Genomic DNA, 14276 nt, shown 5'->3' with positions numbered 1-14276 from the left:
ATAAATTGTCATGAAATAGGTGAGGTTATTATAGACAATACTTTGATTATTGAGATGACCACCACGTATTTACCATTCCCGCAGAAAAAAACGCTAGTTTGTGGTTATTTCTTTTCTTTTACAAGTTAAGCAAAAAAAAAAAACATATTTCAAACTCATACTTCTTCACAGTTATTCTGCTGCAAGGCTGTCAAAAAGCAGGATTGGTGGAATTATCAACCACAAGAAATCCTCTTAGTGTGATTCACACTTGCAAATGTGGCATTCCTAGACAGTTATGATAATATGTTATGTGTATTTGGTGTCTGGTTGTTTTTCTTTTCTTTTTTTTAGGGAGAGGTGAGCAGACAGGATGCCTTGATTTGCTTTCGTGGGAGCGTAAAATGTAAGTAGCGTCTTTGTGGGAAGTAAAAGTGCAGTTTGTCCCATTCACACCTACAAGTCTGACTCTAAGTAGTACCTTTCTGCTTCAGTTCCTCAAAATTCTTCAGGTTAAGCTGTTATTGTAAAATGAACCCTAGATTGCCAGGTTAGAGTGATGTCTGAAGTTCACTCTGAAAGTGAACGTTACAGAATGAAAAACCTAGACTAAGGAATCCATTGTCTGCCGGTGTTGAACAAATTTTCCTCAAGTTGGGGCAAAAGGTTGGGAGGAAAATCCCCAGTTGCTCCTTTTCAAAGAGTAAAATTGTTACTGGTCCAAATACATGCATTGTCATGGAACGTTACACTGTCTAGACTCTGGTTACAGTACTAAGCAGACATCTGGAGTTTCTGTGGTTTGTAGCTCAGTCAGAAGGAAATAACTTAGGAAGATGTGTAAACAAATTAGTTCCATTGATAATTTACGCCTGAGATGGATTTTGGAATAAAAAAATATGTATTTACTTACGTATCTGTATGTTTTAACTGCATAAAAATAACATTAAAAAAACAACTTCACTTAAAGTTTTCAGTCATTTGTTTTTGCGCTTTAAAAAATAACAAACTATCGCAGATATTTGCCTCCACTTGGACTGGGCGTGGTTAGTCTATTTGCTTATTAATAAAGGAGGCTATTTTGAGAAACATTTGACTGTGGGAGTAAAAGGCTCTTTAAGGGTGATACAAAATAACATGGGTGGACTCTAATCCAGGTTAAAAAAATGACCCAGGAAGTGTGGCACATAGTTGGGTCTGTAAGCAGCATTTATAGTGTCAACATAAACCCACACAGACAACGTATGCAGTATGCATCTGACTGAATAACAGTATGGCATTTATGCACACTGGGATCTAAAACTTCAGTCTAAGATGTTATTTTGCATGATTTGCTGATAAATCAGTTCTTTAAAGTGTGATTTTGTGATTCTGAGTTACAAAAGAAAAAAACAGTGCACCAGGTTGCTGGCAGATGTAGTTTTGAACCCAATAGAGAATTAAGACATCATGTGTTCATAAGCAACACAATGCCTTGGGAAAGTCATGCTATGTTGTCACTTAAAGTTGGGGTGATTTAAATAAACCAAAACAAAACAGTGCCTAACTAGGAGGTGGAAGAGAAAGAGACATAATTTTCAATGCATTTTCCCAAATAAATATCTGAAAAGTGTGGTGTGCATTTGTACTTAGTCAAAAGCTGTTTGTAGAACCAACATTTTCTGTATTTACAGACAAGTGTTGCAGTGTGTCTCTGCCAGTTTCACACATATATAGATTGCAATGTGTCCTTCCTACTTTCAAAATATCTCAAGACAAGTCAGACTGTATGAGCAAAATCTGTAAGCTTTCATTTTCAAGACTTTTTATAGGTTTTCAATTGGATAAAGGTTTGGACTTTGACTGGGCCATTCCAGCATAGGCGTATACTTTGATCTAAACCATCGCATCACAACATTTTGGTTCTTCAGGATTGTCCCTTACTTACTAGCTCCATCCATCCTGCATCCCTTGTCCTGCTATAGAGAAGCATGCCCACAGCATGACATGACTACCACCATGTTCCACTGTGGGCAGGGTGTGTTCACAATAAACATGCTCTGCAGGTAAACTAAAATGTTTGATTTTAGTGTTACCAACACATTTCTAGATCAACTTTTTCCATTTTTGTGTTGTAAACTGAAGTCTCCAATATTCAAAGCCTGACATATAGTTTTATAATCCCCCTCTGCTTTAAACTTCTCTACAACTTGATCCCGGAGTTGTCTGCTGAGTTCGTTGGCCTTCGTGAAGCTGCTTGTTCCCTATTGTTGCCCAACAAACATGTGAAGCCTTCACAGAGCAGCTGTATTTATACTGACTTTACGTTACTCATAGGGGGATTCCACTTTATAATTATATGGACTTCTGTAGTTCATTGAGTGCACTGGTATTTATTTATGGGCATCAGGGAAAAGAGGACTGAAAGCTTAAGTAAAACACATCGCAGCCATTAGATTTTAATTTATGAGAAAGTGTTAAAAATGTTTTGTTGTGCTGCTACTTCACAATGACCTTTTTGACCCATCAAAAATGACTTTTTTGATGGGTCAAAAATCAAAAATGGCCACATAAACGATGCACATTTATGTGTGCATCAAAATTCACACATAAGTGTGTGAATTTTTACACATTTATGTGTGAAAATTCAAAGGATGTGAATGCCCTGAAATAAACCTGATTAAAAAAAATGTGATTCAAAGAACATGTTTAGCATCGACAGCCTGTAAAAGGGTAGATTTTAGCTTTGAAGAATTGAATGAACTGGAAAACAGCATTTTTCAAGGAAAATTGGCACAAAAAAAACACGAATAAACTACAAATAGAACAATTTAATTTCTCCGTCACTGCCCAGAGTGATTCCAGTGTTTTAAGTTCATGACTTTCTACGTGACCTAAACTGTGCTGTGAGGTCTGGTTCTGCTTTCCACAGAAACAACCGGCGGACACCTGTGGGGCCTTTCCTGGCCTCTGTCTCTTTGCAGTGGAGTGAAAACAGTTAGTTTCCACATTAGTCTCTGGCACCACTGACAGTCTCAGCTGTGACAGCTGTGGATTAATGACGGGCAAAGTAAACAGGGTGAAAATGCTGACATGAATGCCGTGGCTTTTGCACTTTATCGAGATTTCGCTGCCGTGCAAAAGACAGTTGTAGCAACTTAGCAATGACTAACCAATAAAACAATTGCAAAAAAAGTCTAAATTGAACTCTGGACTTGCAGTTTTAGTTTTTTTTTTTTTCAAAGAAGGCATTCAAACTTTAAAATCTAGTTATTGCAGATTCTTGGAAACAGGATACTCTTCTTTTTAGTTGTAAGTAATTGACGTGATGCCAGTTTTAAGTTTTTTTTTTTTTTTGAGCTCTAACACATACCCCAATAATGATTTTACAGCGGTGATTCCGCTGATCCCGCTTCTTCCGCTCTGCGCTGATCCTCTGGCTCTCCAGCTCGGACGTCCCGAATAAAGACGCCGCCTGCTCCGGTTGCCGCTCCTCTCCTTTGGTCCCCTCCATGCCGCTGAGCGCACTGACGTCCTGACAGTTTTCAAGGAGGGAATGAGATGCAGTTAAGAGTTTTTCACAGCAATGAAGCAGAATATGAACCCTCTGCTCCGGCATGCACAAAGGACCGCCTTTTTTTTTTTGACGTATTCTTGTGTGGTAAACCAGCAGGCGAACACATGTTGCAGGGTGTCACACAGACGTGTGTTTTTGACGTGAGAGAGCCACGCTACTTTTGCTCTCTTGTTTGATACAGCAACACTTTGAGCAAAGGCTGTCAACTTGCAAAATTAACGATTTACTTAGAACGTCACAGCAACATGTAATATTATGCTAAGAAAAATCTTTTGTTTTTTTTTTTAAATAATTGTCATAAGTATCAAAATGGTGTTTTTGAAAATTAAATCTTTGATTAGGCAAAACATTACCTGAAGATGGCAAATAAAAGTCGCTGGAAAGAAAATGAGGTAATTACTCATTTACCTCATTTGCAGATGTCGCCATCCGGTGGTCAACATAGATATTACAGACACGTGCTCAGAGCTTCAATCTGCAGCTGATTGTTTTTGTTGTCTGTAACTAAGGTATCACTTGAAATAATTTTTGTTGACATTTAAGATGTATTTCCCTTATTTATCAGAATCATCACAAAATTGTAAAAGATATTTTCTTGATTTTAAAAATAATAATTTTAATGGAATTTTTTTAAAATGGAATTTCTCAATACTGTTTAAACTGTTATTAAATATCCACATGTCCAAACTTGTTGGAAAAGCCCACAGGTTGTGGGGTGTAACAGTTTATTATTGTGACCGCAAGATGGTGCTGTTGTAACATTTGTAACCAATAATGTTTACATCAATAAAAGCTGTATTATATTATAATACTGATCAAACTTCAATATACCTTCACCTCTGCAAGATTATCTGTGTCCTGTGAAGTGTTAATAGAAGCCACATGTTACTGGTACCTCTGACCTCTGACCTTTGTCTTGTTTTTACCCTTTCAAAGCTTAGAGTTCAGTCCTGCTGCTCTTTGTTTATCTTTGTTTCTGATTGAAAGAAAAACAGCGTTTGTGTACGTTTAAGTTTGAAGAGGGACTTTGTGTTTGCATTCTAGGTTTGGATACATATGAATGTCAGAGTGTATGTTGTTACAGAATATGTAACTATATCTCAAAGTTATGAGCAACATAAAACCACAGAGTGGTGTCAACAGATGCTGAGGCATGGGTTGTGCAGAGATAACCACATTTTTAGAGAGTCATCGGCTACAGACCTCCAAATGTCAGGTGACCTTCAGATTAGCTCAAGAACAGTACATGGAGATCTTCATGAGCTGAGTTTCCATGGTTGAGCAACTGCATCAGAGTCGTAAATCCGCAAATTAACTAGAAAGTGCTGGATGTAATCATGTCACTGGACTCCAGAGGACTGGAAATGTGTTCGCTGGAGAGACAAATCACGCATTTCTGTTTGGCAATTCAATAAATTGGTAGAATGACTGAAGATTTACATAAACACCAGACTATAAATGAGATGTCACTCAAATTCATATGTGTGTGCGTGTGCGCGCGCGCACGTGTGTGTGTGTGTAAAAGCAGACAAGCAAATGCTTCTGGCAATGGTGTCTGTGTATAATGCTTCTGGAAAAAGACAAATTCTTGTTAATATCGACATCCCTTGAGTTGATTTTGGGATAAACTTTATTTATTATAAATCTGAACGTGTTTCCGCAGCAACCCCTGCATGGAGGGAGCAGCAGGAATCATAATTTAGAGAGCATGAAGTGACAGTGTGGGACATATTGTATCTGACAGCAGTGCACCCACAGTTCTCCTCATATAAATGAGCTTGTGGAAGCGTGCTTGCAGCTGCAAAGCTTCTCAGCTCACTATAAAATTCTGCCACTAAAACCAGCTCTGCTTAAGAGTTCAGTCCAACCTTATGTTCCTCTTCTTATTTTTGGCTTCAGTGTCTAACTTAATTTAGCTCTACTTTCTCAGCTTTGCAGATATGCTGAAATTTATAAAAATGACACATGTTGCTCTTAGCGTTTAAAGCTGCACATTTTCTCTGCAACCAGAAAAGTAAATGTTGTGTTTTGTATATTATCAATCTTTTGAGAACTGACATTTTTATTTTTATTTTTTTTTAGAAAACATGTTGATTTTCATGCACGAGTGAAAACAAGACAACTGTTAAATCGGTAACAAGTGTGACTCATTCACAGACATTCATTAGAAGGACAAGTGCTCAAGAAGGACGAGCGTTCGCGAAGAAAAACAGATTCTGAGGGAAAGAACCAGTACCAAAGGAGTTTTGTCTGGTCACAGTGGCAGCTGGTGGTCATGCTGATGCTAACCACTCATTTCCTCCCATTCAACCGAGGCACGTTTTCTGCTGCCGTAAAAAGTAACTCCTAACAGCGACAGCAGGAGTCGAATTTATTTTAAAAAACTGGATTAATTGTATTTTTTCAGCATTTCAGCACAGAATTCTTTTTTTTGCTTTATCTTCGTTGTATTCAGTATCACTAAGTACAACAGTGTATGCTCTCATTGTCGGTGCATGTTTAATGCCAATAAAACGGCGCACACATGAGTCAAGTGCAGATTAAACCGTCACTGTCTGTGCTGCCTAGCGACGCTCAACTCAGAAAACATGAAGAAACCACAAATAACAGACGAAACCGCACATTTCTGAAGAACATCCGAGAAACCTTAATAAATAGAGGAACTGCAGCTTCCTACGGAAACTGTTAGAGGTATTAGATCCCTGCAGCTTAAGAGACTCTCTGGTCTTCTTTTGGTGTTCTTGATGAATTACAGCTGAGACAGATGGTATAGGAGGATGAATTAAGCCTGCACTCAATGAGTTATCATGCTCATCGTATGATCTTTTGCCACAGGGACATTGTATAAAAGGAGGTTCTGTCACCTATCTCCTTATAATCACTGAGGAGTTTGCATTTCCTGATGTTTTTGGTCACTAGCTTCTTACTCAGCTGCATCCAAGGCTCTCAGTGAAGAGAACTATAGTGACCAGATGTGCAGAAGCTAGTGTCCTGTAGTGAGAGTTAAATGTTACAAATCAGAGAAATGAGACAAGAATAGTCGGCTAAGAAACTCAAAACATCATTTTGGAGCAGCTGTTTTGAAATGTAAAATGTTATTGGATGTTTTCATTTGTCATCAGACAGAAAAAGTTAGAATGAGTTAGAATTGTCTCCGAAGGGTTAAGAGTCATTTCCTCTTAAAGATTGCAGAAAGATCACTTAGAATTAAAACGTGTTTTTCTTTTACTGTGGAAAAAAAAAAGATTAACAGTAAAAGTGGTCAGATTCAGGAAGCTTTTAACATTCTCATTACCGTTTGTCCGATAAGATGCAAAAACATTTCCCTAAAATGTTTACATCATCGAGTTGGAAGCAGAAAAACATGATTTGAAACAGCAAAAATGTGATTTTTCTGATTGCACAGTCATTTTTTTGCTCTAAAAAACAACCCATTAGCGCGATAACCATTTAGTTTTCAAGTGATGAAATTTCATTGCACTGCATTTAAAAGTGACTGTCACTAACATGACTAATCGCCTACAATAAATTTAGCATTCTAATTGTTGTTCACATTCATTCCTGAAGACCTCCTGGCTATCAGATTTATGCATGATTTATAAAAATAACCCCGGTGTTTCTCACGTCATCGATCCACTCTGAGCTAAATCAGTAACTAAAAGCCTGCGTCTGACCTTTTTCACTTTGGTTCTAAAAAGAGATATGCTGTCGGTGTTTATTGTAGAACTATGGGGGGATGTGGGGGGTCTGAGATAATTAATCATCATCAAGATACTTTTATGAATCTACATCAAATGTGTGCATAGTGATAGTGCAAAGGATGAAATTATGAGAGAGCATGCGCAACCGTTTAACAACACAACCGTTGTAGACATTTGTCTAAGAGACAAATGTCTCTTTGTCTCTTAGACAAAGAGACATTTGTAAAACACAAGTGTAAAATATTCCATAGTCAATACAAATGGTGTAGATGAATTCATTCATGTTTTGACCAGTCTATTCAATTCCAAATTTAGAAAGTTAAAGGTTAAATTATGAAATTCGAAAATCAATACTGGGTCATGCACTATTCTGGGATAAAACTAGTCTAACACATGAAGATGGATTGTATTTTCCTTCTCTAATGTGGAAAATCAACCAAGACTGTATTTCCATGTACCAATATTTTTCTGTTTTTGTACACAAAAACCACAAGTTTTATTTAATACATAATGTTTAGTGACAATATAACTGATGGGAGGCTAACAACATTGAATTAGATCTAACTTAAGAAAACATTTTCTCTTAAATAATGCAAAAAATATCCTGAACCTTCAGTTCATGCTTGACTCAAACCAGGGAAAATCTATCCAGAACAAAACGTCCACAGGTCTGCAGCTCAGGGGTGGAGGTATTAAACCCACAACTTTTAACCAGTCAAGCTATTTATTTTCTGAATATCGCAAACATGTCATTTCCCCCCACAATAATCTTCATCCGGCAGAGCAGCACAGGTGTGGAGGGCTCACTGGGGCGTCGTGGCTATAATGAACAGGTTCAGCTCTAATTGGAGGGATGTTTTAGAATAATTAGCAAATGACAGCAGGGGCCGTGGCAGGAGTAACGGTGGCAGAGCAAACGATGGGAAAAAGAGTCTAATTGAATGTCAGCAGGAAGCTACAAGCCACGTTGATCTGCATGTAATGAGATGTGGGCAGCTGAAGGGCACCCCTCCCAAGATGCTTTCAGGAAATATGGAGGAGGCAGGGGGTGGAAACGAGGAGTAGGACAGCTCCTGTCTGCATGGCATTGCCCTTAATGATGTCCTCAGTGTTATGCAATATGTTCTCCAGTGAAGTTAAGTTAGCCTCGTGCACACACAGCGCTCCCGGCAACTTCTACAGTATCAGCTGCGGAGCTGGATTTATTACATCTGTGTGTGTTTTCAGTAGATGCACATGCATAGAGCATGACAGCAGTAATTATTAGATGTTGTTAATTGTCATTAAAAATTGGAGTTTTTAATGACAATACAGCGTACAACTGCAGAGGGTTTTAGAAACAATTAGTGGGTGTTTAAGTATGAATATGAGGCAGTTTTTTTTTTTCTAACCCAAACAGGATTTAAGATGGAGCCCAGAAATGTTGAGGATGAGGAGAAACTGAGTGAATTCTTCAACCTCTAACCCCGTTTGGGTCAAATTCTCATCAGAGCTGGAAAAGTTTCTTTAAGCTTGGTGGGAAACACTTTCATATGTCTGACCCCAAAACACAACCTCAGATAAAATATACTTGCAAGTTTGTACAGGCATTTTTGGATCATCATCTCCATCAGACTTTAACTAGACCAATCAGGAAGCTTCACTTTTAGAGACATTTAGGTGTGGGCTTAGATGTGTCTTGGATTTCATTCTAGAAAGAAAAAAAAATCATTCAACAATTATAGTAAGTTTTCTCGATGCTAAATCAGAGGCATCACCAGACCATCTCACTTCCAACACCTTTGTTTGACCACATTAGGATAATGCTAATGTTTATGCTAGCTGCAACAAAAAACACACCTTCCTTAGGAGTTGTATTTTTGTCATCTTAAGTCAACAGAATCTATTTCCCTGTTTCTAGGGATTAAGATGTGATTCAGGTCTTTTTATGTTCATGGTCAGCAGAATGTTTTGACAAAATATATTTAATTGATTTATTGGTTCTATAGCCCTGCCAGTAATCAGACTGGGTGGAGGTGGTGAAACTAAACAAAGCATGTAGCTGGTCACTGTTACGTCATGATTTAACAATTGCAGGTACTTTCTCACATAGAAACAAATCAACTTTTTTTTTCCAACATAAAAGGGCTATTACGTAGAATCAACATTTTTGAACAGTCCTGGAGTGTTGTTTTGGTTTATGAATGTTTGATAATGCTTTAATCTGCTGTGGCAGCCATTCGACTGAAAAGTTAAACATTTACATGTGAGAAAAAAGCGAGAACAGAAGAAAGCTGTAAGAGGGCACAAACTTTTTCACAGCGCTATGTCTGATAACCAGGATCTGATTTAACAGAATGTTGATGCACTACGACCACTGAAATGCATCAGAAAGTCTGGACCAGCTGTTACAGGAAGTGGTGCCTAAACCTACCAGCGTTGCAAACAGGTAGAAACCCATTACATAAACTCATTTGCAGTTTTGCATGGCAGCCTGCTGAACCGTTTATGAGTTGAAACACTTTATGTTTCAACTCATAAACGTCCAGCTAAGTGCTCTCTCATCATCTTGCTTGTACCTCGGTGTCTTTGCACATCGTAAATCGAAATTTTAAAGAGTAGGTCAACAACCCAAAGGCTTGTTCAGGTGAGGTGAAACTTACAAGTAAATTACTGTTTACACTTCCAGTGCAAAGGCAATGTAATAATATTTTGTTAGGTGGTTTTTTACTAACGACAACCTGCATCTCTGCCCTGGAGTTTATTTTACAGAAATATAAATATATTTTTAGTTTGCGTTTTGTTGCAAGGCAGTATTTTATTGCTCGTTTGCAACAAAATGCTGCATTCCATTGTAGAGAAATACAGAGATACAGAGCAATTAATGGCAATTTAAAGAGACAGACTTAGCTAATGGTCATGTGTTTGGACGGGGAAGGAAGGAGAACATGCAAACTCCATGCAGTAAGACACCAGGCTTGGACTTGGACCCACAACCTTCTTGTTGGTGCAAAATGTTGATATTTTGCATGAAGTCATGGTAAAACACCCCGATTCTTATGTCCGTAAGGTGTCAAAATGTGAGAAAGTTTGGGAGGTGTGAATACTTTAGCAGTAAGGCTTGCATCAATGTTTCTAATCTTGTGTGTTCACTCCTGGGTTACCAATATGAAATCTGTCTGCAGACGAGGCTTTGCCTTTTTGGAATCACAGTAATGAGGGTCCAGCCTTGATGCCATGCTCACAGTTCATGCCAGAGGTCAGAAGCTGCCACTGGACAATTTTGTTTAATGGGTCTGTAGCTGCAGGAAGAGCTGTGACTCACAAGGACATAATGGAGATTTTGCAGTAAAGAAAACACTGGTTAGCCTGCAGCTGGGTGCCTGCAGGCCAACAGGGAATCAACAGCTGAGACTAATATTGGAAAATGACCAAGATGTAATGATTATCAATAACAGAAACAGAAAACCATGTTAGAAATGCTCCTTGTTTCCGTGTGTCAGCTTTCAAAATGGCATTACAACTTAATTGGTATGCCTGGCTGCAATTTAATTTGAAGTTGTAATAATTATCTGAGACTGAAAACTTCAGTGCATGTGTTACACTTTTAAACAAGATCGAAACAAACAACATTACCGGTACTGAAACCAAAAATCTCAGTTTGCAGTTTGTCAGAGAAAATCAAGAAACAATATGATAAGAACAAGCTAAAAATGACGTCTGTTAACTTTGTATATCTTAATTTAGCAAACAGCATAATCAACTCAACAAGAAAACTGACGTTCAGTTTGCATGTGGTACATTTTTTTCTCATACGCTTGAATATTTCAGAGACCCGACTGTAACCATGCACTTTTCTGTATCTGCTTTTCACATGCAAAATGTCAGGAGTCTGAAACATTTCAGTTATGTGGGAAAGTCCGCAAAGTTTCCCCATATTTAATTCCACTTCACCTGGGTAATGACGTTGTTTAAAGAGACTCTGTGAAAAACTGCAGCAGAGTGGTTTTATAGGGTCTTGAAGCCTCAATAAAGCACCAACCACGTGATATTGAATCCTGTCATAACTTGTTTGAGAGGAACAGCAGGGTAAATGCTTTCTATCCTACCATCAAAAACACAGATACCACTAGATTGTTAGCAGAATATGAAATACAACTTGAACTTGAACCATGTTTCTTAGTTAAATGCTCCACAAAAGGTGGAGCTTTTTGAAAACAAACTGGAGTGAATAAACGAGAAATGCAGTAAACACCTAGTATTGGCTGTGGTTTAACAAATAACTGTAAACGACTGAAATTTGCTTATAGATGTTTGTTTTTGGGTCCTTTACAGGAACAATAATCAAAATAAACATTCAACTCAACATAAAGACGGCGCTCCAGAAACAAATTCAAACTCCTATGATTCTCTTAGAACCTTAGGCGTAAATCCTATTGATTTTCTCCAAACTGCATGATGCCAATTAGTAAAAGAAAATCTGTGAAGTCAAAGAGAGCATTTCATGCATGACACTGACATGATCGGATGCTGTCTAAACAGGAGACATTAAACAAATAAGAGGCTTTTTTTGTTTTTGTAAATTCAGAATGAAAAATCTTTTCCGTTCAGTTTTCTTGAACAGTGAGGGCTCATAAAGCTTCTTGTGCTATTTCCTCTTTTCCATTGTCAAACCTCGCCTCATTCTGAATAATGACATCACTACTCCAATGACCGGAAAGCCTTATGGCTACTCCCTTAATCTCATTTCATCATTCTGTGTGTGTTCGATTGTTTTGAATGGATCAGACGTAGAAAGCTTAATGGCTCAGTAGAGAAGTAAAAAAGTTCATATTTTTGCACTTGTTAACCTAAAATGTTCAATCTAATACATGTGATGGCCTAAAAGGCAATTAATTATATCATTAGGCTTTTTTGTTTTTTTATTTCTTTTGAATTGCTTTTTCTTTCTGATAGGCCAAATTCTGTATTAAAGTGTTATGGATTAATTGATGCATTGATCGACTGAGGCTTTCAGCACTCCAATTTATGAAGCGAGGATTTATGCAGGCTCAGTCACAGCTGACTTGACTGACCTGTTTATTGAAAGTAGAGCTATTTCTGTCCCAGGTCAAAGGGAGGAATTTAAGATTAGCCAAGATTTATTAGTCAGTAACAGGTTGGCGCATGCATAGGTTCAATTTGAGGGTTGCTTTAAGTTGAAAATGTACATTTATGTGCTTTTAAATGTATTTTGTAAGCAAAGAAATAATCATGAAATATTATTTTTGCTTGTTTACGTATTGTAACCAGAGATGTTTCTATTAATATTTGGGAATAACCCCCCGATCCAAAAAAAATAAATAAATAAAAATAAGCACTCAAATGCAATAATATATGAACATAACTGCCTTCAAAGCATCCTCAACAAATCGCAGCTTCATCTCACTCTGACGCACAACGCATTAGGGAACCACTTACTGGAAACCAGCGACTCCAAAGGTCATCAGACTTGACCACAGTCAATATTTCACTTGACATTTGTCTTTTTGCGTCATGATGATCCGTTTCCTTTTTCCTTTTCAACATAAAACAAATCCAACTCAGTCCTTTGAACCAACAAACTTTGCTTCTTCCAGAGTTGACTTCCCTGAAATAAGAAGAGCTGAAGTTTGATAGCAAACAATTCAGTTTTTCTCAGAGCTAAAATTAACAACTGCATTCTTTAGAAACTTTGAGCTGACTGACGTAGGCAGCATCAGTCTTAGTTTGAGCCAGATTCATTTTAATACCATAAAACTCTCTTGTGATGCACACCAATGACTGAAATTAGGGAGTTTGACGATTTATGTCACTGGTCTGCCAAACAAAGCTGTAGTGGTACAAATAGTCCCTCAGGGATTAAAATGTTTCTACAAAAAACTTTTAATGTGAACTGAGTTCACATGATTTTTCTGGTAAAACCTGATGGACTTAAAGGGTTAATAGTGTGTTTTTTATGATTTAAACTTAAATCAATGTCTTTGCTATGTTTTTAATAACTCAATAATAACAGTGGAGTTATAAACTGTACACCAGTAAAGGAAGTTGAGGCAAAAGGTGGGGAGGACACCAGCTGTACCGGGGGCTCTCTTTAACTTTATGGTGTCTTGAAACAGTATTCATACATTCAGATTATTTTTGTATTTCTGTCATGTTAAAAACAGAGTCCAATGTGTGCGTGAGAGTTTTTTTAGTGTTATTTTTTATGATAGACTAACAAAAATCCTTCATGATTAAGAAGTGGAAGGCAAAGGGTCTCGTTTTACACATTTTAAACAAACTCATATATTTGGTAAACACTTGAATAAATCCCACTTTTCTCAGAAAGTGCCAAATAAAAGCCAGTGTGACCTAAAGAAGTTAAGCTATTGGTTGAGCACTCCAGTAATCTGGCCATTTCAAATGTTATGAAAGTTTTAACAGAAAAATAACTGTTTAACTGCATTTGCAAATTTATTTGCATTTTTGTGTCGGAAAAAGTACTTTTTATTAGTTTCTTATTTCCATTTCTTTATTTACGTACGTATGGTTCACTGGCTCCACCTACTGGTGAAAAAGAATGAAAAGCGAAATAGCTGCTTCAAGCTTCAAGTTTGAGATTGAAAGACTGGAAAATGACTTTTCACAGCCGCTCTCCATCCGGCCCAACTGAGCCTGAGCGTCAGTCTCTAAAGCTGGTAGACGTATCCCATAAAACTTGTAAGTATATTAACAGATACAAATACGGTTTTGATCTTTAAAATATTTATTCATGTGGGTTACATTTATATAGGGACACCGCGCTTTTAAAATTGTGAGCGGTTTATGTGTGTGTTTTAAATAGTTTACCGTTAAAAATGATGCTATTCTGTAAAATCAGAAAAAGAAAAATATTGCGTTTGCACTGTCAAAAAACATTAAAAAAAATTGAAGTAGTTCAAATAGTTTGCCAAACAATATACATTTTGGTTTAAAAAAAACAATCCTAAATGAGAACTTTGATAACACTTTTGAAAGCATTAATGAAAAAATATTACAACATCATCTTTTGCGTTAACATT

At 37.3% G+C, this 14276-nt stretch overlaps 1 protein-coding gene across 4 annotated transcripts in view; it reads right to left on the bottom strand.

Moving 5' to 3' along the window:
• Positions 1 to 4435, bottom strand: part of enpp1 (ectonucleotide pyrophosphatase/phosphodiesterase 1) — a 37002-nt gene extending 32567 nt beyond the window's left edge. Inside the window, exons 1-2 of one of the 4 annotated variants that reach the window (XM_008397515.3) lie at positions 4367 to 4435; positions 3332 to 3493 (exon numbers count right to left, since the gene is read on the bottom strand). In XM_008397515.3, the coding sequence (XP_008395737.1) occupies positions 3332 to 3472 (141 nt within the window). In that variant the 5' untranslated portion in view covers positions 3473 to 3493; positions 4367 to 4435. Of the gene's footprint in view, positions 1 to 3331; positions 3583 to 3943; positions 4030 to 4366 lie in introns of those variants that run through there. The other 3 variants (XM_008397513.2, XM_081602323.1, XM_008397514.3) reach the window with 3 other exon arrangements.
• Positions 4436 to 14276: the final 9841 nt, after the last annotated feature.

This window comes from Poecilia reticulata, chromosome 21, assembly GCF_904066995.2.
Source record: "Poecilia reticulata chromosome 21, P_reticulata-male-v2, whole genome shotgun sequence".
Classification (NCBI taxonomy): Eukaryota; Metazoa; Chordata; class Actinopteri; order Cyprinodontiformes; family Poeciliidae; genus Poecilia; species Poecilia reticulata.
The sequence above is the reverse complement of the archived record's forward strand: the minus strand, read 5'-3'. Positions and strand labels throughout refer to the sequence as shown.